The sequence below is a fragment of the Notechis scutatus genome, chromosome 13, assembly GCF_049901735.1.
Source record: "Notechis scutatus isolate UNSWTSFEM ecotype Mainland chromosome 13, rNotScu1.2, whole genome shotgun sequence".
NCBI lineage: Eukaryota > Metazoa > Chordata > Lepidosauria > Squamata > Elapidae > Notechis > Notechis scutatus.
In genome coordinates this window covers 9,150,554-9,177,085 of record NC_142021.1, presented here as the reverse complement: position 1 = coordinate 9,177,085, position 26,532 = coordinate 9,150,554, and the positions used below count along the sequence as shown (strand labels likewise).

General features: G+C 47.8%; 1 protein-coding gene across 1 annotated transcript in view; it reads left to right on the top strand.

Annotated features, from left to right (window-relative positions):
* EP400 (E1A binding protein p400) overlaps positions 1–22,617 on the top strand; it is an 86,690-nt gene extending 64,073 nt beyond the window's left edge. Inside the window, 20 exon segments of the mRNA XM_087942947.1 lie at positions 51–95; positions 814–967; positions 1,477–1,718; positions 3,521–3,694; positions 4,436–4,483; positions 7,229–7,365; positions 7,872–7,934; positions 8,277–8,333; positions 8,782–8,860; positions 9,540–9,764; positions 11,387–11,432; positions 11,567–11,664; positions 12,706–12,913; positions 14,974–15,155; positions 15,319–15,528; positions 16,847–17,036; positions 17,308–17,444; positions 18,663–18,809; positions 20,354–20,431; positions 21,489–22,617. Of these exon segments, the coding sequence (XP_087799073.1) occupies positions 51–95; positions 814–967; positions 1,477–1,718; positions 3,521–3,694; positions 4,436–4,483; positions 7,229–7,365; positions 7,872–7,934; positions 8,277–8,333; positions 8,782–8,860; positions 9,540–9,764; positions 11,387–11,432; positions 11,567–11,664; positions 12,706–12,913; positions 14,974–15,155; positions 15,319–15,528; positions 16,847–17,036; positions 17,308–17,444; positions 18,663–18,809; positions 20,354–20,431; positions 21,489–21,758 (2,790 nt within the window). The 3' untranslated portion in view covers positions 21,759–22,617.
* The last annotated feature ends 3,915 nt before the right edge of the window (positions 22,618–26,532 follow it).

Below are 26,532 nucleotides of genomic sequence, written 5' to 3'. Positions count from 1 at the left end.
ACCTCTCTTTGTCCTCCCTATTCCCATCACCGCCATCCCTGGTACTACAGGAGTATTTTTATGAAGGACCAGATGGACAAACTGAAATCATGCCAGTAAGTACTCCTCCTCCTCTTCCTCCTCCCATTCTTCTCCTCCTCCCACTTCCTCCCATTCTCCACCACCACCTCCACTTCTCTTTCTCCTCTTCCTTCCATCCTCCTCCCATTCTCCTGTCCCTCCCATTCTCCTCCTCCTCTTCTCCCATTCTTCTTCTTCTCCTCCCATTTTCTTCCTCCTTTCCTCCTCCAATTCTCCTCCTTCTCCTTCCATTCTTCTCCTCCTCCCCTCTTCTCCCATCCTTCTCCCATCCTTCTACCCCTTCCTCCCATTCTCCACCTCCTCTTCTCCTACCATTCTTCTCCTTCTCCCCCCCCATTTTCCTCCTTCCTCCTCCAATTCTCCTCCTCCTCCCCCCATTCTTCTCCTCCTACCCCTTCCTCCCATTCTCCACCTCCTCTTCTCCTCCCATTCTTCTTCTCCCCCCATTTCCCTCCTTCTTTCCTCCTCCAATTCTCCTCCTTCTCCTCCCATTCTTCTCCCTCCCCTCCTCCCATTCTCCACCTCCTGTTCTCTTCTCCTCCTCCTTCCAACCTACTCCCATCCCCCTCCCTCTCCCATTTTCCTCTCCCTCTAATTTTCTTCCTCCTTCCCTCCTCCCCCTCCTCATCTTCCTCCTGCTCCTCCGCAGTGAAACACACCAATGCACATATATCTACCCCTACAGTTTAGGAAACGAGGGATGGGTAACTTTTCTCCTGGTGCTTTTTGCAGCTTTGGACTCCGCCCACCCCACCACAGGATGACAATGATATTTACATTGACTCGGTCATGTGTCTGATGTACGAGCCGGTCCCCATCCCAGAGTCCAAGCTGCCTCCCGTGTACGTCCGGAAGGAGCGCAAGAGGCACAAGACCGATCCTTCCAGTAAGCTTTGCCTGGGATTTGAGACCCATGTGCCTTGTGCATTGGCTGCACCTCTTGTCACCTTTACCTTGAAGCTGATTCAACTCCATCCACATCATCTTCCTGGCTTCAGGCTTGATATGTTCAGGACAGACTGCATGCACTCTTGTTTGTCTCTTCACACACACACACACATACATAGAGAGAGAGGGAGGGAGAGAGGGGGAGAGAGAGAGAGACCGAGAGAGGGAGAGGGAGACCAAGAGAAGGAGGGGGAGAGAGGGAGGGAGAGAGAAAAAGAGACCGAGAGAGTGAGCGGGAGACCAAGAGTAGGAGGAGGGGAGAGAGAGAGAGAGAGGAAAGAAGGAAAGAAAGAAAAAGAAAGACAGACAGACAGAAAGAAAGAAAAAGAAAGAAAGAAAGAAAGAAAGAAAGAAAGAAAGAAAGAAAGAAAGAAAGAAAGAAAGAAAGAAAGAAAGACTCAACCCCCCTCTACCTGTCCTGCTGACTGTGGCCCCCCTCTCTCCCAGCCGCAGGAAGGAAGAAGAAGCAGCGTCATGGAGAAATCGTCGTTCCTCCTCGCTCCCTCTTTGACCGCGCCACTCCGGGAATGCTGAAAGTGCGCCGGGAAGGCAAGGAGCAAAAGAAGAACATCCTGCTCAAACAGCAGACCCCGTTTGCCAAGCCCTTGCCCACCCTTGCGAAGCCGGCGGCGGAATCCGGCCAGGACAACCCCGAGTGGCTGATCAGCGAAGACTGGGCGCTCCTCCAGGTGAGAGGCGGTGAGAGGCGGTCTACCCAACCAACCTGAAAGCGACCTCTCTCTGTAGTGGCCACCCAGTGTGTGACCCAGACCGTGGCATCGAGCAGTCGAGCACTAGGTGTCCATCTCCATTCGTCACTCGTTGTTTTTAGGGATATCTCAGCCAAGGAACCTTTTTCTTTCTTCTTCAGAACTGTTCCCCCCCCCCCACCCTCCCGCTTCCTACTTTCTTAACATAAATCCATAAGTCTTAACAATTGCAGTTCCTTCCCAGAAGAAAGGCAGCTTTTGGGGGTTGCGAGGTATGAACTGGGTGGGGGAAAGATGTTCCAAGAATACAACACCAGAAGAGGTAATAAATTCTGCAGCCTAAAAGGGGCTAGCTGCTTTCTATTTAAAGAGCCGTGGTGGCACAGTGGTTAGACTGCAGTATAAAATTCTGCCCACTGCCAGCAGTTCGATCCTGACCGGCTCAAGGTTGACTCAGCCTTCCCTCCTTCCGAGGTAGGTAAAATGAGGACCCAGATTGTTGGGGGCAAGAGGCCGACTCTGTAAACCGCTTAGAGAGGGCTGGAAAACACTGTAAAGCAGCATATAAGTCTAAGGGCTATTGCTACTGCTATTCTCAGTAGTCTTGTCTTCTGAAGTCTGCCCCAGTGTTGTGGAACGGAGATGCATCTAGTACAGTTCCATGTCTTTCTCCCTTTCTCTTTGAGAGAGAGAGTGAGAGTGAGGGAGAGAGAGAAGGGAGAGGGAAAGTGTATCTATTTTATGGGGTCTCAGCATCTTTAATTAGACATGTAGGTCTTTTTCTAGATATTAATGACAGTTTAGTGATACAAAGCCGTATCCCCACTTAATACAGGGACGATTGTACTGATGAACTGTTACAGGAACTGGATATGTCTTAATCTAATGAAAAGGGATGTGAGCTTGTCGATCAGAGAAAAAGATCGGCGGTTCGAATCCCTAGCGCCGCGTAACGGAGCAAGCTCCCATTATTTGTCCCAGCTTCTGCCAACCTAGCAGTTCAAAAGCATGTGAAAAAAAATGCAAGTAGGAAAATAGGGACCACTGCCGGCCATATGACCATGGAGACGTCTTCGGACAGCGCTGGCTCTTCAGCTTTGTAACGGAGATGAGCACCGCCCCCTAGAGCCGGAAACGAGTAGCACGTAGGTGTGAGGGGAACCTTTACCTTTAACCTAACGAAGGAAACGACTTAGGGGTGATATGGCAGCTGTCTTCCAATATTTGAGGGGCTGCCACAAAGAAGAGGGAATCAACCGCTTCTCCCAGGCATCAGAAGGCAGGACAGGAAGTAACAGATGGAACCTAATCAAAAAGAGATCCACCCTTGAACTAAGGAGACATTTCAATAGTGAGGACAATTAAAAGGTGGATGGGTGCTCCAACGCTGGAGGATTTTTAAGAAGAGACTGGACAGCCATTGGTCTGGAATGGTAGAGAGTTTCCTGGCTGTGCAGGGGGTTGGACTAGAAGATCTCCAAGGTCCCTTCCTACTGCATTGCTCTGTTAATTCAGTGCAACAGCTTGCCTCCAAAAGTTGTGGGTGCTCCCTCATTGGGATATGGCACAGGGTCTCCTCCCTTGAACAGGAAGTTTGACCGGAAGACCTTCTTCAGAAGTTCTCGGTGCTCCATCCCTGGAGGTTTTGGAGGAGGAATGGAGCCGTGGTTTGTCTAGAATAGCTTAAGCAGCGGGTTGGACCAGAAGACCTCCCCAGGTCCCTTCCATTGTTCTGTATCTTGACTCCTTCCCCTCCCTCGCTCTTCCCACCTTTACTCCAGGCTGTCAAGCAGCTGCTGGAACTGCCCCTCAACCTGGCCATCATGTCCCCCGCGCACACCCCCAACTGGGACCTGGTGAGCGACGTGGTGAACTCCTGCAGCCGCGTTTACCGCTCCCCCAAACAGTGCCGCAACCGCTACGAGAACGTCGTCATTCCCCGCGAAGAAGGGAAGGTGAGTGCCGGTCCAAAAGCGGGCGGGGGTGGGAGGGGGCCGCTTCTTCCTCCATGTCCGCGGCTGAAAGGGTGGGGGGCTGTGAGCGAGCGGGGCCCCAAGGCAAAAAAAACCCCGTTTGAAGCAGGTTCCCTCTTTGTGACCGTGTGTGCCTGTGTGTGTGTGTGTTGACGATGCTTTGGTGTGGCGCTTTATCCTCCTCCTCCTCCTCCTCTTTTTTTTTTCCTTCCCCTTTCTTTTTAAATATTCTTATTATTTTGCTCGTTAAGCAACGGCCAAGGGTGCCCACGACCACCTCCCCGGCTTGCCCTCCTGAGCTAGGTTCAACCCCCAGGCCTTTTGGATTGGACGGGCATGGAGACTCAGGAGTTTGTGCCAAGGCTTTCCAGCATGCTCCCCAATTCCTTTTTTTTTGGGGGGTCCCTTCAGGCCTGGCTTTCCCTCAGCCCCCTCTCCCCCCAGGCCTCGAGCCTGTCCACCGACTCCATGAGAAAAGCTCTCTTGATTATTGTCAACGGAGATCCTCAGTCCTCCTGGTCACGGTTGTCCCAAAGGTGCTTTGTTTTTTTTACAAAAAGGCAACTGGACTTCCTTGTTTTTTCCCCCCTTTTCTTTTACTGTTATTATTATTATTATTATTATTATCCTCATTATTATTATTATTATTATTTATTTTTTTGTGACACTAATCGCCTTCCCAAACCCATCGCGGAAAGTCAAACTTTGCTTCTTATTTTACAGCTTATGTATGAAGCGAATCCTAAGAAGAAGACTAAAAGCATTTATAAGGTGTGCACTTACAAATTGTTGTTCCAATTGCAGACAGTTCCGATGCTCTTTTAAGCGTCAAGCAGAGATGGCACCCAAGCGGAAGTAGGAACGGTCCATCTTCCCTCACCCCCTTCCCCTCACCTCCTGATTCGGCCCTTTCGAAAACCTCCGCCATTTTATTTTTTGCGTCCCGACGCAGTAGATTTGTGGTTGTGGTCCCTTTTGTGTCTCCAGCATGCGGTTGAGCGATTTCCTCACCCGGTTTGAATTCTATTTTTTTTTTTTTTATTATTGTTCGAAAAAGAAAAAGAAAATTAGACTCCATCCACCTCCCCAAAATGACACCTCATTCCTCATGGTTTACTCTGGTTCCCCCTTTCCCCTTTCTTTCTTTCTTTCTTTCTTCCTTTTTTTAATTTTTGGGTTTGACTTAATAAAATTTTGGCTACTAGCTGGTTCTTTTTTTTTTTTTTACTTTTCATTTTGAAATCTGATTGCTTTGCAGAACTTTAATGAATTAATCCCTGCAACACCCCCTCAGGTAATGTATCACCTCCACCCCACCTCCTTCAAATTGACCCCTGCAGAATTTGAGCAGTACAATATAGCTGTGTCGTTAGGAGATGAGTGGTACTCTACAAATTGGGTTACACACACACCACAAACACACATGTACACACACCTCAACGAGGGAGGCAAAGCAGGGGTGGGTTTCTACCGGTTCTGTCCACCTCTGTAGAACCGGTAGCTCTGAAGAGCAGCAGACATAGAACCGGTTCTATGTCTGCTGGTGTTTGTGCCCACCTGCCCACCTGGGCTCTTACCTGATCTTTATTTCCTGATTTTTCAACTTCAGCTGCCAAACGAGCCACAGCTGCGGTTAAAAAAACAAGAAATGAGGGCTGTTTCAAAGGCTGCTTCTCGGCAGACAGCATGCTAATGACGTGCTAATGACGATTTATACAGGCATGAGGCTCACAGAGGGCAGGGAAGCTCGTAAATCCCGAACCGGTAGTTAACCCTTTCGTATCCTGTTAAGCCTGGATTCCCCAACGGGTGTTAAGGAAAACAAACTAAACAGAATGTGCAGCGAAGTCAGATAGGAAGACAGGTAAATGTGTGAGATAAGTTTTCTAGTTAAAACGCAGTAAAAATACAGATACGCTTGTGCTATCAAAAATATAGTTTATTCCATTTAAGAATTATAGCATAGTCATATAAACGGTCCATTAGTCATATATCAATTTCAGTCAAGTCTTGTCGGGGATACTCTATTTGCAAAGTCCGTGTTGAATAGCCAATGTCAGTTCACTTACAATAAATCTGTCCAATCTTTATCTTCTCTCCGTTGAGAAAAATCAACATTCCTTGTTCTCTCCCCGTTCCAGCAATAACGCAGTCATCAATCCATCAAGTAATTAGGGATCAGTAAGCCAGAGAGAGCGAGTTGCCTCGCTTCTAATATAGTGCTTTTACAACCACACCCTTAATTACATTCTTGCTGTTAAAGTTACACACACTTTAACTAACAAACCATGATACCATATTTATTATTTTTACCCAAACCAGTTAGGGTAAACAATGTTATCCCTAACATATCCCACTCCTGGGGCAACACTCTGGAGCCCTCTTTCTGACATCATGAATATTAAGCCCTCCCCTTTTTTTCCCCTGGGGGAAAAAAATAAACCCCCAAACCTTTGTGAGGTTGCAAATGAACATGGTTTGCAACTCGATTAGGAGAAAGAGCTCTGTCTGTGTGTGTTTTGTCCATGCACAGATGCGTGGCCAAGTTCGTGCGTTACACTGAGCCTTCATTTGGTTGGCTTGGTTTGGACTTTACGGGTTGCACAGATCTGACCCTGTAGGTTTCTTGGTTGTGGCTTTTTGGCTTAGCCCGGTGGCATTAAACGGGGCATTGTGGCTGGTTCAGCAAACTTGTGTTTAAAACAATCCGAGTTTTCCTGCGATGGGGGAAACCAGCCCACCCTTATGGAATGGTCAAAGAGAACTTGCTCCTGTGACAGCCCTGAAGGCTGTATTGGAGCTTGCTTCTCATGAATGCTGGTGCTACAACCAGCTGTGCTTAGTTCTGAAAATCAGAAGAACAGAGGTCAGGCAACGGAGGGATCAGTCAAGAATTCATTCGCCTCTTTCCATTCATTAGCCTAAGATGTGAGAAAACACAAAAGTTGGGTTTCCTCTCTTCCCGGCCTTTGTATGAGTTAGTCTTGTCTGACTATCTAGACCATCTCCTCTGGCTGAGATGGAATCTGTAGTACAATGTTTCTCAACCTGCACAACTTTAATAGGTGCGGACTTTGACTCCCATAATTCCCCAGACAGCATGAAACATTGGCTTAAAGCCTTGGTTAAACCCACTGAGTGCAGCAACCATAGCAGTCTTATCTAAATAAGTTGGATCTGGAGGAATTCTGGGAGTTGAAGTCCACCCTTCTGAAAGTTGGCCAGGTTGAGAAACATTGGCTTAAAGACTTGGTTAAACCAACCCACTAAGCTCCAAAAACCATAGAGTTTTGTTAAAATGGCCAGACCCTAGGGAATTCTGGGAGTTGAAGTCCACCTTTCTGAAAGTTGGCCGGGTTGAGAAACGTTGCTATAATCAGTCGTAATTGAAGAACGCCAGATTAGGGAAGATTGCTGCGTTGAAACTCCCACATGAGTCGGTGTGTAGACCAGTGCCTCCCTGCTTCTTTCCATGTTGCTCCATATATGAAGTTTGTCCCGTTTGCTCACGTTTAGACAAAGAACAGTCGCCCGCTTCGGACCAACCAGTTGTACGCCCAGGACGAAGGTGCGTCGCACACCCATCTCTACACAAACCATTTCGAGATCATGAAACTGATTGCTGGGAAGAGGAGTCCACCCATCAAACCCCTGTAAGTTCATAAAAGGACAGTTGGGAAGAAAACGAGTCCTTTCCATACTTAATAGGCCTGAATCCAATTGGCAGTCCCCAGGCGTGATATCGCTAAAGGGGAGCCAGGTGTACTGGGGAAGGTCTTAACTTAGAAGCCAGGAGACAGGGAGTTCTAGTCCTGCTTAAGGCATGAAAGTCAACTGGGTGACTTTGGGTCAAATCCCAGGAAACTCTTGAGTCCTAGACCCGCCTTCGGCTTAAAGCCAGCCTGGGTGACTTTTGGTAAATCACCAGAAGAAGGTGAGTTATAGTTCTGCCATAGGCATGAAAGCAACTAGCTTACTTTCGGCCACTCACCAGGAGAGAGTGAATTCTAGTCCTGCTTCAGGCATCAAAGCCAACTGAGTGACTTTAGGTAAATCATCAAGAGACGGTGAGTTATAGTTCTGCCTTAGGCATGAAAGCAGCTAGCTTACTTTCGGCCACTCATCAGGAGAGAGTGAATTCTAGTCTTTCATGCTTTAGGCATGAAAACCAGCTGGGTGCATTTGGACCAGTCCCCCTCTCTCATGCAAGTCCACCTCACAGGTACGTTGTGGGGAAAAATAGGAGGAGGAAGCAGTGTGGGGTATGTTCGCCACTTTGTGTTACTTTGAAAGTAGTAAGGGCAAGATAAAAAAAAAAATCTAATAAACTAAAAATACAGTTTCATGTTCACTTCAGAACAGCATAAGGAACGTCTTACGAAGAAAAGGTGCGCCTGGATATAACCCTTCTGGTGTCAATCTGAGGCGCTGATTGGTGCACCTAAACCGATTCCTTCATTTCGAATTGGGCTTTCGCATCTAATTACATGTGGCATTTTTTTTAAAATCTGCTGTGGCTTTCCAACAAATGCCTATCCTTTTTTTGTGTGTGGTTTTATTTCAGACTTGGCATGAATCCCTTCCAGAAAAACCCTAAACACACTTCAGTCCTTGCAGAAAGGTAAGAACTGGCAAGAGACGGTGGAAAAGACGCAGGGATATCACCAAATCTGTCAACTTTATGACTTGTGGACTTCAGCTCCCAGAATTTCTCAGCCACCCATGCAGAATTCTGGAAGTTGAAGTCCACAAGTCGAAAAGTTGACGAGTTTGGAGTCCTCTGATCTAGAGTTTCAGGGCATTCTCTCCAACCCTTCGTTACATGAGCGATGTGTTACATGGGTCTGTACATAATCCAGCACCGAAATCATCAGGGTTTAATTTAATTGCTTTGTGCCTATTTTGGTTTTTTTTCCTTTCAGAATATCTGACTTGGCTCACTTGTTCAATCAATCAATCATTCCTTCATTCGTTCATTTACTCATTCATCACATTTCTGTACCTCCTATTTGACCTAAGTGGCTTTGTTTATTATCCTACCTATTACCTATTTTTCCTCTTAATTTTAGTGGCATCAACTATGATAAGCCACTGCCTCCGATTCAAGTTGCATCTCTCCGAGCAGAGCGCATTGCAAAGGAAAAGAAGGTAGGTGGAAAGAGAAAGAAAAAGAGAGAGAGAGAGAGAGAGAGAGAGACTCCAGTCCCTCGCCCCCGTGAGGGCTGTGTGTGCGCACGCTGGCGGGTGGCGAGCCCAGTCCCCCTCTCTCCCATCCCAGCCAGGCCACCAAGCTGCAAAGGTTGGGGACTGTTGCCACTAGTAAATAAAAATACGAGCAAACCCCACTCCCTTGTAGCACTGCTGATGTTACCTAGTTGGGTCATGAAACGTCTGCAAGAAAGTTACCAAGCTCAAAGAGCACCAAGGACCCCACAGCCCTCCTCCTCCTCCTTCACCTCCCCACCCAAACCCCACTCCTTTCTAACACTGTTGATGTTACCTAGTTGGGTCATGGAACGTCTGCAAGAAAATTACCAAGCTCAAAGAGCACCAAGGACCCCACAGTCCTCCTCCTCCTCCTTCCCCTCCCCACAGACCCCACTCCCTTCTAACACTACCTAGTTGGGTCATGAAATGCCCGTCAGAAAACTAACCGAGCTCAAGAGAGCACCAAGGACCCACATTAACTAGGTAATCGGAGGCCAGTCCCTCTCTCTCAGCCCGAGAGAAAAAGAAGCAAGATCAAACCCCTTGCCAAGAAAATGGCAAGGACCCCCAAGGGAGATCCTTGCCGCCAACTCTTTGGCTCTCTTCTTCTTCTTCCCAGGCTCTGGCAGAGCAGCAGCGAGCTCAGCAACAAGCCGCCCCACAACAACAGCAGCAACAGCAACAACAGCAGCAGCAACAACAGCAGCAGGCCGGACAGCAAACCGCTCAGCCATTGGCGGGGCAGCAAGCACAATCTCAGCCCCAGGTGCAAGGCCAGGGCATCCAGCAGCCCCAAGGTGGGCTGCAAACAGCTGCGACCACGGTGGCAAGCACAGCTGTGTTGGTAAGACCCTCTTGCGGGCTTGCAAAAGAGGCCGGGAAAGGCTCTCTGTAGGTAACCCAGGAGGCCACAAAAGCAACAGCTGGATTTTATGCATGGCTTTGGGACGATTCCTTTCCCGTGGTTACCTCTCAGAGTTAGGAGAGGTCAAGATTCATGCTAAATAGTGTAGGGGTGAGGCGGTTCCCTAAAAACCAGGAGACTGGGAGTTCTAGTCTCCCTTTAGGCATGAAAGCTGTCTTCAGTGACATTGGGCCAATCACCAGGAGACTGGGAGTTCTAGTCCCCCTTTAGGCATGAAAGCCAGCTGGGTGACTCTGTGCCGATCACCAGGTGACTGGGAGTTCTAGTCCCCCTTTAGGCATGAAAGCTGTCTTCAGTGACATTGGGACAATCACCAGGAGACTGGGAGTTCTAGTCCTGCTTTAGGCATGAAAGCCAGCTGGGTGACTCTGTGCCAATCACCAGGTGACTGGGAGTTCTAGTCCTGTCTTAGGCATGAAAACTGGCTGGGTGACTCTGTGCCAATCACCAGGTGACTGGGAGTTCTAGTCCCCTTTAGGCATGAAAGCTGTCTTCAGTGACATTGGGACAATCACCAGGAGACTGGGAGTTCTAGTCCTGCTTTAGGCATGAAAGCCAGCTGGGTGACTCTGTGCCAATCACCAGGTGACTGGGAGTTCTAGTCCTGTCTTAGGCATGAAAACTGGCTGGGTGACTTTGGGCCAATCACCAGGTGACTGGGAGTTCTAGTCTCCCTTTAGGCATGAAAGCTGTCTTCAGTGACATTGGGACAATCACCAGGAGACTGGGAGTTCTAGTCCTGCTTTAGGCATGAAAGCCAGCTGGGTGACTCTGTGCCAATCACCAGGTGACTGGGAGTTCTAGTCTCCCTTTAGGCATGAAAGTTGTCTTCAGTGGCATTGGGCCAATCACCAGGAGACTGGGAGTTCTAGTCTCCCTTTAGGCATGAAAGCCAGCTGGGTGACTCTGTGCCAATCACCAGGTGACTGGGAGTTCTAGTCCTGTCTTAGGCATGAAAACTGGCTGGGTGACTCTGTGCCAATCACCAGGTGACTGGGAGTTCTAGTCCCCCTTTAGGCATGAAAGCTGTCTTCAGTGACATTGGGACAATCACCAGGAGACTGGGAGTTCTAGTCCTGCTTTAGGCATGAAAGCCAGCTGGGTGACTCTGTGCCGATCACCGGGTGACTTGGAGTTCTAGTCCCACCTTAGCCACGAAAGCTGGCTGGGTTGGGCCAGTCCCTCTGTCTCAGCCCAACACACCTCACCCGGATTGTGGTGGTGGGGAAAATACAAGGAGGAAGGGATATTAGATAGGTTCACTGTTCTGAGTTACTCAAAAGAAAGGCGGGATTCAATTTAAAAAGAAAAACCCCAATAAATAAATAATAAAGCCAGTCTCCACGAGCTGCTTAAAAGTCTGGGAGTGATGAACACGGAGGAGCTCCACCACCCTTCTTAAAGCATCTTCCTTCATGTCGTGGGCCTGACGGGGTTAATACTGACCCCCTTACACCCCAATTGGGCCCATAAATGCTGAGAAACTTTTGGAGGGGTTCAGGAGGGCCCCTTGTGCCAACCTCTACGCCTTCTCTCTCCAGGCTGGCACCATGAAACCCACAGTGACCGGGACCAACATACAGACAGGTATGTCTGGCCAGTTCTTGCCAAGGGGAAAGTGGCAGAATAAATGTTCCCCCCTCCCTCCTGCCCCCCTCCCGCCTCCCCCCCCCCCATTGCTGCTCGCCCTGCCTCCCGAGTGACCGCGCCTTTGTTTCCAGCCACCGTGAGCGTCAACACCCTAACCGGCGTCCCGGCGACGACGTTTCAGCCCATCAACAAGCGATTGGCTTCACCCATCGTACCCGGCACGCTGGCGGTGAGTGGCTGTTTCATCGGAGCGGAACGTGTGTAGGCGGTGTAATTTTGCCCCAAAAAATAAATGGCCGCCTTCTATTAAAACGGAGAGGGCCGCCTTTGGAGAAGAATTGTGGAGGGATTGTGGTTCGTTGCAACAGGCAATCCAGGTGTTCAGACTGGGTTTGGCATTTTTGTCCATCTATTGAGTCCTTCCCCAAGGACCTGGGATAGGCAGATGTGGATGTGTTCAAGGTCTTCTCAATGCCTTGGTCAATGCCTTGGTCAATGTCAATGCCTCCTCTTTCTTCTCTCCTTCCTTCTTTCCTTCTTTCTTTCTCCTCCTCCCTTCTTCTCTCCTTCCTTCCTTCTCCTCCTCCTTCCTTCCTTCCTTCTTTCCTTCCTTCCTTCTTCTTTCCTTCTTTCTTTCTCCTCCTCCCTTCTTCTCTCCTTCCTTCCTTCTCCTCCTCCTCCTTCCTTCCTTCTTTCCTTCCTTCCTTCTTTCCCTCTCCTCCTCCTTCTCTCCTTCCTTCCTTCTCCTCCTCCTCTCCTTTCTTCCTTCTTTCCTCCTCCTCCTCCTCATCGTTGTTGATGATATTATTATTATTATTATTATTATTATTATTATTATTATTATTATTATTATTATTATTATTAATTTCTTCACCACCACCACCACACTACCACTATTACTTCAGTGATAATACAAACTTCTATTTAAGAAACTTGAAAAGCGGTTTGGCTGCATTGATCTAAAAATGTTTCCTATTAAATTATTATTCTGGACCGACATCCTGTCCTTCTGTTACAAACCATGATGCATTGTGGCTTCACAAAGAACAGTGCCGCCATGTCAGATGAAGTGACCAGATTGCTACCGATGTGGCTGAAGACCCTTGAGAGACACAAGGGAAGATTCATGGCAAAAATTAGCTCTGAATGCCGATTTTTTTTTAGAATACTTTATTGGCAACCGGCCTCACAGCTCTCACAACTCAGTTTCTGGCGAGGTGAATTTGGCCGCAGATCCGCCAACCTTCCCCTTTTCTCTCCTTCATTTTAGACCTCGGGAGCAGGAACCACCACCGCTCAGGTGGTCCATTCCCAGCAGAGAGCCACCGGCACCTCAGCCGCCTCCTCGGAACTGGTCACCCTCACGTCCACACCCGGAGTTCGAGCGGTCACTTCAGTGACGGCCTCAGCCGTGGTGACCACTAACCTGACTCCAGTCCAGACCCAGCCAAGGTCTTTGGTGACTCAGGTGACACCAGGTAAAACCTGTGCGGGGGGGTAGAGGTGGGGGTGCGTGCATCCAGTGGTTGGATTCAATTTTTTTTACTACTGGTTCTGTGGGTGTGGCTTGGCTTGGTGGGCGTGGCTTGGTGGGCATGGCAGGGAAAGGACACTGCAAAATCCCTATTCCCTCCCCACCCCACTAACCTGCTTTCCAGCTCCCTTCTCCTGGGCAGAGCAACCAAAAGAGACCCAGCCGATCAGCTATGGCCGTGGCTTGGTGGGTGTAGTGTTCTGTGGGCGTGGCTTGGTGGGCGTGGCTTGGTGGGCGTAGCAGGGGAAGGATACTGCAAAATCCCCTTCCCTCTCCATCCCACTAACCTGCTTTCCAGCTCCCTTCTCCTGGGCAGGGCAACCAAAGAAGACCCGGCCGATCAGCCGGGACTCAATGGGAGGCAGGGAATAGATGGGATTGGCGGGGCCAGTCAGAGGTGGGATTTGCCGGTTCTCCGAACTACTCAAAATTTCCGCTAGCGGTTCTCCAGAACTGGTCAGAATCCCACCTCTGGGTGCATCTCGTTTTTCAACCCCAGCCACTTTTCAAAAGGGTGGACTTCCAACTCCCAGCATTCCCCAGATGGCCAGGGAATTCTGGGAGTTGAAGTCCACGAGTCATGAAGTTGAAAGTGGCTGAGGCTGAGGAACACTGGTTTTAGAGCAAGACGCCAGAGGTTCTTCGCTTGATCGAACAGGGCTTGTCTTCACCTGTGTTAGAGCTCAACCTTCCTGTCCAAGGTGACTCGCAAAACACCCTTTTCTGCTGGCAGCTTGACAAAGGAGCTAAGGTGGGGGGAGAGAGAGAGAGGATTGAAAAGGGTGGGAAGCCGGAGGGAGAGCAGGAATCTTAAGCCTTCCAACCCCCAAGGTCACCAGCTGAAGACTTTTGACAGGAGGGGTCCTTGCTTTCCTTGCTTTCTTGCAGACGTTTCATGACCCAACTAGGTAACATCATCAGTGTTAAGAGGGATGGGTTTTGTTGAGAGGAGGACAAGGACAAGGAGGAGAAAGACTGCAGGGTCCTCGGTGCTCTCTGAGCTTGGTGGTTTTCTTGCAGACGTTTCATGACCCAACTCGGTGACATCATCAGGAGGGGAGGGGTGTGCGAAGTGGCAGAGAAAAGGGGACATGTAGGGTCCTCGGTGCTCTCTGACCTTCCTTCTTTTCTCACAGACGTTTCACTACCCAAACTAGGTGACGTCATCCATGCTAGCCAGCCGCGGACTCCTCCTCCCACGCTTTTACAGACACCCCTAAATACAAACTTGGCATACCCCTTCCGTCCAGTCATACCACTAGCACGGATGATGTTAGTTGGTGTAATGAAACGTTTAATAGAATGATATCTGTGTGTGTGTGTATGCTAGCCATTTCTATAGTTTGTATAATGAAATGTTTAATAAATATATATGTATGTTTGTGTGTGTATGTATGTATCTATGTATATACTAGCCATTTCTATAGTTTGTATAATGAAACGTTTAATAAATATGTGTGTGTGTGTGTGTGTGTGTGTGTGTGTGTATGTATGTATGTATATAGTAGCCATTTCTATTGTTTGTATAATGAAACATTTAATAAATATGTGTGTGTGTGTGTGTATACTAGCCATTTCTATAGTTTGGGTAATGAAACGTTTAGGTGTGTGTGTGTGTGTGTGTGTGTGTGTGTGTATACTAGCCATTTCTATAGTTTGTATAATGAAACATTTAATAAATATACATATGTGTGTGTGTGTGTATGTATATACTAGCCATTTCTATAGCTTGCGTAATGTTTAATATATGTGTGTGTTTGTGTGTTTGTGTTTGTGTGTGTGTGTGTGTGTGTATGTACATAGTAGCCATTCCTATAACCACAAACCTATCTAGTCAACAAAACCCTGAATCAAAGTTGCATTTCCTCCCCCAACCCCCAAAGTCCAAGAGTGGTTTCCAAACAAATCAAAATCACTTGTGTTCTTTTCTTTAATCAGAGCCGTCAATTTAGCCATCTTATTTTCCCTTTCTTCATGATTCTTTTTTTCCCCCCCCCCTCCCAGCTGCTGCATCCAGCGTGCAGCTTTCCGGAAAGACCATCCCTCAAAATCACTTCCAGCTCCTACGCCAGCAGCAGCAGCAGCAGCAGCAACAGGCATCCGGACAGGTCCAAGTTCCCCAGATCCAAGGCCAAGGCCAGACCCCGTCACAACCCCAGATTAAGACCGTCGGCAAGATTTCCCAGGTGAGGAAGAGGAGGCGCTCTGCCTCCCGTGGTTGGGAAGCTGGGCGCGATCCCCTGCCTCCCTCTCTCCCACTGCCGCTTTTCCCAGGGGGCGGCTCGGGGAAAACCGTACAAGAAGTTGGGATTTAACGCTCTTGGGGGGCCTTGGCTTCCACCCACCCAGGAGCAGCTCATCAAGTTCCAGAAGCAAAAGCTGCAGGCCACACAACAACAGGCCTCCCAGCCCCAGGGAGCCCCCTCCGGAACGCAGCAGCAGGCAGCCCAGGTCCAGGTGCAGCAGCAACAGACGCAGCAGCTCACGGCGGTGGCGGCCTCCAGGCCAGGCGCGGTCCTTGCCGGCACCACAGTCACCGGCCTCCAAGTGGCCCGGTTGGTGAGTGGCCACTCGACCTGCCCAAGGTGGCCCAGTGCTTTTCTAGGCCTTAGAGGGCAGGCCATATCTCCGTGATGGCGAACCTATGGCACATGGGGGCACATGAGCCCCGGTCAAACTTACCTGCACTGCGCATGTGCGCGCCTCCCAGCTGATATTTGGCCCGTTTGAAGCCTTTTTCGCCCTCCCGGAGGCTCAAGGGAAGCCTCTGCAGCCTCAGAAGGCCATTTTCGACCTCCCGGCATGGCCAACCAGGTGGGTGTGTCCAACCGGGTGGGTGTGGCCAGCTTGACTGCCACTCCCCAAACTGCTGGTATGTTTCCTCTTCACATTGGGTAGATCAGGCCGAAGCTGTGCAGGCTAGCACCGTACATTTTCCAAGCCGGCCCTGCGGGCTGGATCCAACACACTGAATCTGGCTTGTGGGCCTTGGGTTTGACGCTTGTCAACTCATAAAATAGTTCTGTGGTCTTTTTAGAGTTGCCGACAGAAAGGGAAAGGGAGCAGTGTGGCAGCTTGCATTCCATAAATGTTTTCAAAGATAGTAAGTAGGTGACTGAAGTTTTTGCAGAGCAAAATTCTAACTGGAGAGCACGATTGATGACTCTGGGCTATGGAGGTGTCCCATTGGAGGATATGAATTATGATACACCCAGGGGGTGGGGGGGGAAACCAGGGTTAAGGGAGACAATGAATTATGTGTCTCAGAGTTGGCTAGCTGTCAGGATTCCGGCAGTTACCCCCAATATAATACAAATACAAATCGGCCCCCAAACATATTGCAGGATGAAGGGTCTTTTGTAAACCCTACAGTCGATTTGGTGAGGTAGATTTCAGACAGATTGTCAACCCGTGAACTCATTTCTATGGTCTTTTTAGAGTTGCCAACAAAAAGGGAGGGGGAAGCAGTGCAGCAGCTTGCAAACCGAAAGTGCATTCCATAAATAGTTTTCAAAGATAGTAACTAGGTGACTGAAATTTCTGCCAAGCAAAATTCTAAGTGGAGAGCATGATTGAGGGCTCTTGGCTATGGATGTGTCCCGTTGGAGAATATGGGTTATGATACACTCAGGGTGTGGAGGAAAAACCAGGGTCAAGATAGTGAATGATGTGTCTCAGAATCGGCTACACCCAGGCAGTGTTGGGCATGTTAACTCCCAATAAATCATTTTTAAGTTTTGGAAGTCCTGCTAGAGACTCATGATTTAAATGGGGGGTCACTGCCGGAGCCCTGAGAACACCCCTGGGCTAGAACAGCCCCACTTTCCTGCTTCTTGCTCTGCACCTGTACAATAATCCCGATTCCTTCCTGCTTTAGACGCGGGTGGCTGCTTCTCAGCTCCAAACCCAAAGCCAGATCCAAGGTCAGACGCCTCAAGCAGCCCAAGTGGCTTTGGCCAAGCCCCCCGTGATGTCCGTCCCGGTGGTATCCTCGGCAGGGGTGACCGCCCTCCCCGTTACAGTCTCCGGGATTAGCGTGGCGATTGGGCAGCCTCAGAAAGCAGCAGGTAATTTGGGTCGGAAAGGGTTTGGGGTGGGCACAGGGGGCTGGGGTTCCTTTAGTTTAGTTGGAAAAACTCAACCCCCCCACCCCAAATCGTTGGTTCATCCAAGTTCTACAGCCGTCCAGTCAATGAATCTGGGTGGCTTGGAATTGAGATGTACATACATACATACATACATACATACATACATACATACATACATACATACATACAACGGACCCTGTAAAAAGGGGGGGGGGCTTATAGTGATGTCTCTTCTTTGCCTCCTGCGCAGGAGGTCAGGCAGTGATGGCTCAGCCGCTCCACGTCCAGCAGTTTTTGAAGGTGAAACAAGCTCAGCACCACCAGGCGGCCCAGCAGAAGGTCATCCAGCCACAGGTGGCCCAAGGACAGGCAGGTGTTCAGCAGAAGGTCAGTCTCCCTCCTCCTCCAACCCCACTCACTTCTAGCACTGATGATGTTACCTAGTTGGGTCATGAAATGTCTGCCAGAAAAGAAGCAAGCGCAGAGAGCACCAAGGACTCCACAGTTGTCATGGTCATCCTCCTGTTTCTCCTCTCCACAAACCCTTCTTCCTCCTCCATCCTCTTCCTCTCTTCCTTTCTGCCAACCCCATTCCTCTTCCTCTTCTTCCTCCTCCTCCTCCTCTTCATCTCCACAAACCCTTCTTCCTCCTCCATCCTCCTCCTCTTCCTTTCTGCAAACCATTCCTCCTCCTCCTCCTCTCCACAAGCCCCTTCCTTCCTTCCTCCCTCTCCCTCCTCCCTCCCTCCTCCCTTCCTTCCTCCCTCCCTCCCTCCCTCCCTCCCTCCTCTTCCTCCTCCTCCTCCTCCTCCCTCCTCCTCCTCCTCCTCCTCTATATAAAGGTTCTTTTAGATTTAATCATCACAAACCACATTCCGTGGAGACCCAACATTGCTGTCACTAGGGGAAGATGGCCAAATTGGAAGGTCCCGTTGGTCATTTCTGGGCCACAATGGAGCCAGAGCTGTTCGCCTGTCTTAGAGGGGGAGTGGCAAATTCATCCTGCTCATTAACTTTTGATGATTCGCCTTTCGGCCAAGGAACACAGATAAGCGCCTGCTTTCTCCCATCTCCCCATCCTACTTGGAAAGGCAGATGAGTTGGCCTTCCCAGCCAGTTAGGGCCTCGTTCGCGGCTCCTTCCAGGTGTAGTCTAACTGACTGACACCAGTCATTACCCTCCCTTCCAGGATGGTCACCAGTGTCAGGATTCCAGCAGTTACCCCCATTTAAATCATGAGTCTCGAGCCAAACTTCCAAAACTTAAAAAGGATTTATTGGGAGTTAACATGCTGGCACTGCCTAGGTGCAGCCAACTCGGAGACCTATCATTCATTGTCACCTTTGACCCTGGTTTTCCCCCACCTCTCTGGTTGTATCATAATTCATATTCTCCAATGGGACACATCCATAGCCAAGAGTCAACAATCATACTCTCCAATTAGATATTTGCACAGCAGAAACTTCAGTCACCTAGTTACTATCTCTGAAAACATTTATGGAATGCAAGTTGCTGCACTGCCCCCCCTCTTCTCCGCCTTTCTGTTGGCAACTCTAAAAAGACCAGAGAAATACGTTATGAGTTGATAACCAGGTCAATTCCCAGCAGGTCACTATCCAGAGCCAGCAACCAGCGTCTCAGCAGCAGAAAGTCTACGCCACCCCGCCGGCCATCAAAGCCCAATTCCTACCAACGCCGATTTCTCAGCCCCAGAAGACAGGCGGGGCACAGCAGGTCCAGACCCAAATACAGGTAAGGAGGCACCCCAGTTTCATTTCATTCCTTTGTGGGGAGAGAGGGAGGAAGAAACCTTCCGGTTGGGCTCTTCACTGCTTTCTCAACATTTCCATCCTCCTTCCCAAGTGCGTGCAGATAGCCTTTCGACTGAATGACCGCAATTTTAGCTTGCCATTGTGGTTGTTAAGTTGTGAGGGTTGCCAGAGGTCATTGTGTGCGTGCCCAATTTTTTGTAGCATTTGTAAAGTGAACATGCACTGAGGTCATTTTCTGAACCCATTATTTGGTATGTTTATTTTTTAAAAAATGATTTATTTATATACCTGTATTTTCCTTAACATTCATTAATACGTTATAAACAGTGTATTGTCTGAATGTATTTGCTTTACAAATTAGTATATTTATATAATAAGAGCAAAATACCACTCACGCATCATCACAAAATCTCCAGAACCATAAAGCTTACAAACTTGAAATTTGGTCTGTATGTTCCTCTTGGCTTCTAGGTGCTCACTAAGAAAGGATGTTTCAAAATGACCATCAGAGCATTAATATTTCCTATATTATTATTATTAACATGCTCTGATGCTAAGGAGTTCTACTTCCCACCTGAAAAGAAATCTGTTCCAAATGCAAAACACAAGCAGAGGAGAGGAGTCTCAGTTTCAGTTTCAGAGCACCAATCAGCTTTAGTACAGAACAGTTGAGCTAAGCCACGCCCAGGTTCCTTGCTGTCTCCTTCTTGCTCACACAGCAAATACTGTTTCAGTTTCCAAACAGCCCTCAACGCTCTCACTGACAAGACGCTAGCCAGATGAATACTGATGGATGCTGGTAGACAGAGGCAGAATTTTTTTCCCCTTATTTTCCTCCCCAAAAACTAAGCCCAACCACATAGTGTCCTAGCCAAGCACAGGTATCGAGCTAGTAATAATAATATATTAAACATAAACCATACGTAATAGTATTTCTCAAATTTTTAATTTCTACTTCTGTCATCCAACCATTGATAGAATAAATCCCGTGTTTGAAAGTATTCTGTACCTTCTTTATCTTTTATCCTCAGTGTCAGCCTATCCATTTCAGCACAATCGAGCATGTTTTTAATTACATAGAAGAAGTTGCAATTTTAAAAAAATGCCACTTTAAAAACAAAACAAACTGGAAACCAGAATCCAGTACTGATTACCAAAAAAAAAAAAAAAGTCATCAATTGAGGTCACGTGATTGCAAACAGTTGCAAAGACGGGCCAGTTGCACCTGGCTGTGTTTGGGGAGAGAGAGTGGCCGTCGGAACTTCAGATCTGGATTGTAAGTCCCTTTTTCGGGGTCCACTGTAACTTTGAACGGTCACTAAACAACAAGTTGTAAGTCGAGGATTACCTGTTAAGAACCCACAGGCCAGGTGTGCACATAAAACTGATGGAAGGTCTCTGGTCTTTGACTGTAATAAACATTGGCTTGGCTTGGCTTGAGTTGACGGAAGACCAATCAACCTGCTGTATGTTGTTGAACTGTGCACCCACCAACCCATCTGTCCTAATATCTTGTTCTTAAAGGTTGCCAAGATCCCACAGGTGGTCTCCCAACAAGCAGCAGTGGCTAACATCCAGCAGGTGGTTTCAGTTTCCCAACAGGTAAGGTTTCCTAGAACCTGTTGCCTCTACTAGGTGTGCCAAGGAAGGAAGGAAGGAAGGAAGGAAGGAAGGAAGGAAGGAAGGAAGGAAGGAAGGAAGGAAGGAAGGGAAGGGAAGGAAGGGAAGGGAAGGGAAGGGAAGGGAAGGAAGGAAGGAAGGAAGGAAGGAAGGATAGCAATACACTTAAGACCTATCTACCGCTTCACAGTGCTATACAGACCTCTCTAAGCGGTTTACAGAGCCAGCCTCTTGCCCTCAACAAACTGGCTTCTCATTTTACTGACCTCAGAAGGATAGAAGGCTGAGTGTTCAACCTTGAGCTGGTCAGAATTGAACCCCTTGCTATGGGTAGAGTTAACCTGCAATACTGCATTTTAACCACTGGGAGGGAAGGAAGCAAGCAAGGGCAGTAGTACTTAGACTTATATATTACTCCATAGTGCTTTCACAGCCCTCCCTAAGCAGTGTACAGAGTCAGCCCGTTTCCCCCAACAATCTGGGTCCTCATTTTACCCACCTCAGAAGGATGGAAGGCTGAGTCAGCCTTGAGCCTGGTGGGATTCCATCTGCCAAATTGCAGTCAGCCGGCAGTTAGCAGAAGCAGCCTGCAGAACTGCACTCTAACCACAGTGCACCGTGCATGGATGGATGGATGAAAGGAAGGAAGAGAGGAAGAAAGCAAGAGCACTTTATATACAGCTTCACAGTGGTTTACAGCCCTCTTTAAGTGGTTTACAGAGTCAGCCTCGTGCCCCCAACAATCTGGCTCCTCATTTGACCCACCTGGGAAGGATGGAAGGCTGAGTCAGCCTATAAGGTCTGCTGCTTAAGGAGGGGTTGGACTAGAAGACCCCAAGGTCCTTTCCAACTCTGTCATTCATGTATAAAAGCCAAGCATGATTCCTCCAGAAGGCACAACTTCACGCCACACCGGCATTCCTGCAGCCGACACCCTTCCCCCCCCAAAGTATCTATTGAGCTTAGCTCGCAGGGAAAAGGAACCTCCACCTGTACCCACCTGGCTCACTTCTCACTCCTCTTTGCTCTCCCCCACCAGGTTCAAGCTCAGCCCCAAACGGTCACCTTGTCCCAGACCACCGCGGGGCAACACCAAGTCCAGGTCATTCCAGCCACCACCGCCACAGCTCAGGTCGTCCCCCAGAAACTGATCCAACAGCAAGTGGTGACCACCGCCTCCCCCCAGATCCAAGCCTCGGTCGTGCCGAACCCTGGCCAGGCGCCCGCCCCGCCCGACGGGCAGAGCCAGCCAACGAAAGTGCAGATGAGAGCGCCCGTCCGGCTAAAGGCTCCAAACAAGCCCAGCTGAGTACTCTGCCTTTCGTTGGCAGCAAGGCAAGGAGAGACAGAGAGAGAGAGAGAGCTCTCTAGGTGGTCTCCAGTCCGGCGAGATCGGAGGTTAGGCTTCTTTCCGACGAACCTTCCGCTCGCCTGCGTCAGAAAGGGCCGTTCCTACCCTTGCTCTCCTCCAGACTCCTCTGCTTCGCGGAGAGATCCGTGGCTTTTGAAGCCGAAGCCCAAGGAAATGCCGTTCTGCCTAAGTCCTCCTTTCGGCCCGACCGCTCGCCGACGCTCACTGCCCTTTTGGTGGAAACACTCACCCACACACCCACACACACACAATTGCTTCTCCTGTTTGGTAGCAACGGCGGTCGTTTTATCGTCGCCCCTGTCCGGAAGGGGGGAAACCTCGAGAGCTTTGTGGGGTGCAAAGCCGGACACTTGTGCTTCTCCAAGGGGGACGGGGGGGGGAGGGAGGAAGGTTTAGCCCAAAGCACTCCCTGCTCCGTTGAAGCCGAGAAATGTGAAGATTTGTAAGTATCTGTAATTATAAACCGTATTTCAGTTGCCATTTTGGGGGGGTGTTTGAGCCTTTTTAAACAAACATTAACTTGTGGCACGTTGGTTTGTGCGGGGTGGTCAGGCGTTTTGCTGTTTCGCTTAATCGGTCTTTGTGTTTGTTGCGTGCGTGTGTGTGCGTTCTTTTTTTTTCTTTTGTACAGAGAAAACTCTTCGTTTTAAGCTTCCCTTTTTCACGGTTTCAGATATTAAGTGCTTAGACACGTGTTTGGTTGGTTGGGCTTCTTTTTTTAAGGTATTAATATTATGTGACAGTAACTGTTTCATCATCATCCACCATTCTCGGCCCCCTTTTTCATGAGTGGGGGGGGGGAAACCCCAACAATATGTTTCTTCGCTTGTCCAATGTTTTGTTCTTGGGTTGTTGGTTCTTCGGTGGGGCTTCCAGGCTGAAGGAAATTTAACTTACGGGTTTCCAGCGTTGGTTTTGGCCCTTTCGTTTTTTGCGGTCTTATTTTTAAAAGTTTATATTTACGTTTCACATGGATGGAGGAGAGAGAAAGAGAGACGTTCAGGCAAATTATAATTTTTTTCTTTATTTGTTAAAAGAGAAAATCAACACCAAAATCTTAGACAGAGGTATTTTTCAGACCTTCAGTTGTTAGAAACAATAAGGTTGCTCCTATAAGGCTAACAGGAGATTGTCTCCTCTCAAAGTCATTGCTGCTCTTCTCTGCTATTCTTCTTCTTCTTCTTCTTCTTCTTCTTCTTCTTCTTCTTCTTCTTCTTCTTCTTCTTCTTCTTCTTCTTCTTCTTCTTCTTCTTCTTCTTCTTCTTCTTCTTCTTCTTCTTCTTCTTCTTCTTCTCCTCCTCCTCCTCCTCCTCCTCCTCCTCCTCCTCCTCCTCCTCCTCCTCCTCCTCCTTCATCCCCCCCCCCCAATACTAACTTATATAGTGGCACTCATGCCAAACTTCTAACAGTACACAATTCTCTCCTACCTCCAAATGTTACCAAATTGAGATCAGCTACTGGCCTCATAACTTTGGCATCTCCGCTCTTTGGAATAGGCACAACTTCTTACCCTTTGTTGTTGCTTTGCTTTTCTTTCTTTCTTTTCTTTTTCTTTTTTTTGCTCTTCTAACGCCATATCCTTTCTATTTTGGAGCCTCTGGGTTTTTTTTACAAAAAAGGTATGCTTTTTAAAAGTAAAAACAAAAACAAAACTTTCTACGTGAAGGTAGACAATGTTGAAATTCTTTTACCCCAAAACCTATTTCATACCATAGACTTGTATTTTATCAATTAGTCTCTGAGAAAGAGCTGTTGAGGAGTGATATAATTCATTTGAAAAAGCAAGATATTTGGGGGGAGGAGCTGTTCGGCCCTGAGTACCCTATAAGACTGGGATCTTGGCAAATTAGGACCCTCACCTTAAAAGAATCTTGTCGCTCTCCTTCCCACCTTCCATGCAAATCTACCAGTCAAACTAATTTTGTTCCCAAATATGCTAAAATCTTAACGTGTGCACAAGGCTGTAGGCTATAAATCCTTGTTCCTGAAATCTCAGCCACGATAAGCGGGTTGGACTTCAACTCCCAGAATTCCCCAGCCAGCTTAAAAGTTACGGAGGTTAAAGGAACATGGCTGAAAATGAACTCTGTATGCATAAAAGGAACGTCGCCAATTTCAATTTCACGGTGCTGGTTTGAGTATGTCTGATTTCGACGGAAAAATGTGTGTGATTTCCGTGTCTGATTTTCACGGGGGGGGAAAAATGCCAATTTGGTGGTTCTACATTTCTGACTTGCCCGTTCCTTAACTTTCTTCCCTTGGTAAACTGACTTGTAAATACCTTTGTGAAGATAAAAAATAATTTGTACTTGACTGTAGGATTGGAAGGATTTGTGTTGTATCTTACCTGAAAGTGTATTAAAGTGTACATTTTTATAACATTCTTGTAACTGTGCGTACCAAAAGTGTGTTTTGTCTCACCTGGCCTCCCTCACTCTGACATTTAGGGGGAGATGGAGCCAAACATCTTGATGAAAGTCTTTTTAATAAATCAGCCATGCCGATCAAAATAGGTCTGTTCTTGCCACCTTATCCTCCTCACGATGACATTTTTTTTCCCATTGTCTTGAAACTTTTCTAGCTTTGCAGTGTTAAGGAAAAATAATAATAATCATCATTCCCAACTGCATATTCCCATATTTCCCCATCAGCCTTGAAGGGTGTTTAAAGAGAAGAATTTTAAAAATACAGCTAATCCTCAACTTAGCACCACAACTGAGCCCAGAATTTATGTCGCTAAGTGAGAAATTTGTTAGGTGAGTTTTTGTCCTATTTTACGACTTTTCTTGCCACCTTTGTTAAGTGAATCATTGCCGTTGTTGAATTAGTAACACGGTTGTTAAGCGAATCTCGTTTTCCCCATTGACTTTGCTTGCAAGGAAGTCGCAAAAGGGGATTACAAGATCCTGGGGCACTGCAAAGGTCATCAATACGAGCCAGTTGTCAAGCACCTGAATGTTGATCATGTGAGCATGGGGAAGCTGCAACCGGTGGTAAGTGTGAAAAATGGTCACAAGCCCCTTTTTTTCCAGTGCCGTTGTAACTTTGAACCATCACTAAACTTTGAACTATTGTAGGTCGATTATTAATTACCTTACTCTCATATTTCCTCATCAGCCTTGGGGGAATGTTTAAAGAGAAGAATTTTTAAAATACACATTTTGCTTCCTCTGTTCCAGTTTGGTTTGTATCCGTTCTTATTCTTTAAAAAGTTTTAAAAATCTCTCTCTATATAAAAGGGAAATACCACTCACGAAATCTCCAGAACCTTAAAGCCTACAAACTTGAAATTTGGTACGTATGTTCCTCTTGGCTTCTAGGGGCTTACTAAGAAAGGATTTTTCAAAATGACCATCAGAGCATTTAGAGTATTTCCTATATTATTATTATTATTATTATTATTATTATTATTATTATTATTATTATTATTATTATTATTATTATTATTATTATTATTATTATTATTATTATTATTACACTCTGATGCTAAGGAATTCTACTCCCCCTCCCCATCTGAAAAGAAATCTCTTCCAAATGCAAAACACAAGCAGAGAAAAGGAGGTTCAGTTTTACTTTCACAGCACCAAGCAGCTTTAGTCCAGAACAGTTGAGCTAAGCCACGCCCAGGCTCCTTGCTGTCTCCTTCTTGCTCACACAGCAAATACTGCTTCAGTTTCCAAACAGCCCTACCACACACACACTGACAGGACGCTAGCCAGGTGAATACCGATGGATGCTGGTAGGCAGAGGCAGGATTTTTTCCCCTTATTTTCCTCCCCCAAGACTAAGCCCGACCACATAGTTTCATAGCAAAGCACAAGTATCTAGCTAGTACCTAATAAAAACAGTTCAGGTTTAAAATCTACACGAGAGATTTATGAATGGTGCAATAATCAGAATATTAATCACATAAATCTCCTGCTTTTCCTCAGCCTTACTTTCCCCCCCCCCCCTTATTTTCCTTCCCAAAAAGTAAGCCCGACCACATAGTTTCGTAGCAAAGCACGGGTATCCTGCTAGTGTGTGTGTGTATGTGTGTGTATATATGTATGTGTGTGTGTATGTATAGGTATAGGTATATATATATAATGGATCTTTGGTTATTTGGGTTTTCTCCCGCGTAAGATTGGAAGTAACGTTTCGATGAAGTGGCAACGTTTCGATGAAGTCTCATTCATCATCTTCAGGCTTGTGTCTTCCGCTCTGTGCTTCTTAGAGTGATACACACACACACACACACACACACACACATATATGGAGGAATAGGTGATGCCCCTTTCGTCTTTGCCCAGCCAGATGTGCGAGATACAGATTAACAGTTGGAAGGGATCTTGTAGGTCATCCAGTCCAGAGGTCTCCAACCTTGGCAACTTTAAGACTTGGGGACTTCAACTCCCAGAATCCCTCAGCCAGCTTTGCTGGCTGAGGGATTCTGGGAGTTGAAGTCCCCAAGTCTTAAAGTTGCCAAGGTCTAGTCCAATCCCCCGCCCAAGCAGGGAACCCGACACCATTCCCACAGCCGGCGCTTCCCAGATGTGCTGCATTCCCACGCTCCCAACATTCCCTTTTCCCGACCCCAACCCACCCAAAGCTCCCCTCCCACCCCTCCAAGAGCCGGCCAAGGCATTTGCAAAGGCGCCCCGGAGCTCCACCCGCCCAGAGGCGGAGCGCTTGGGTTGCAATTCGCTCGCAACGCCGGGGGTGGGAGGAG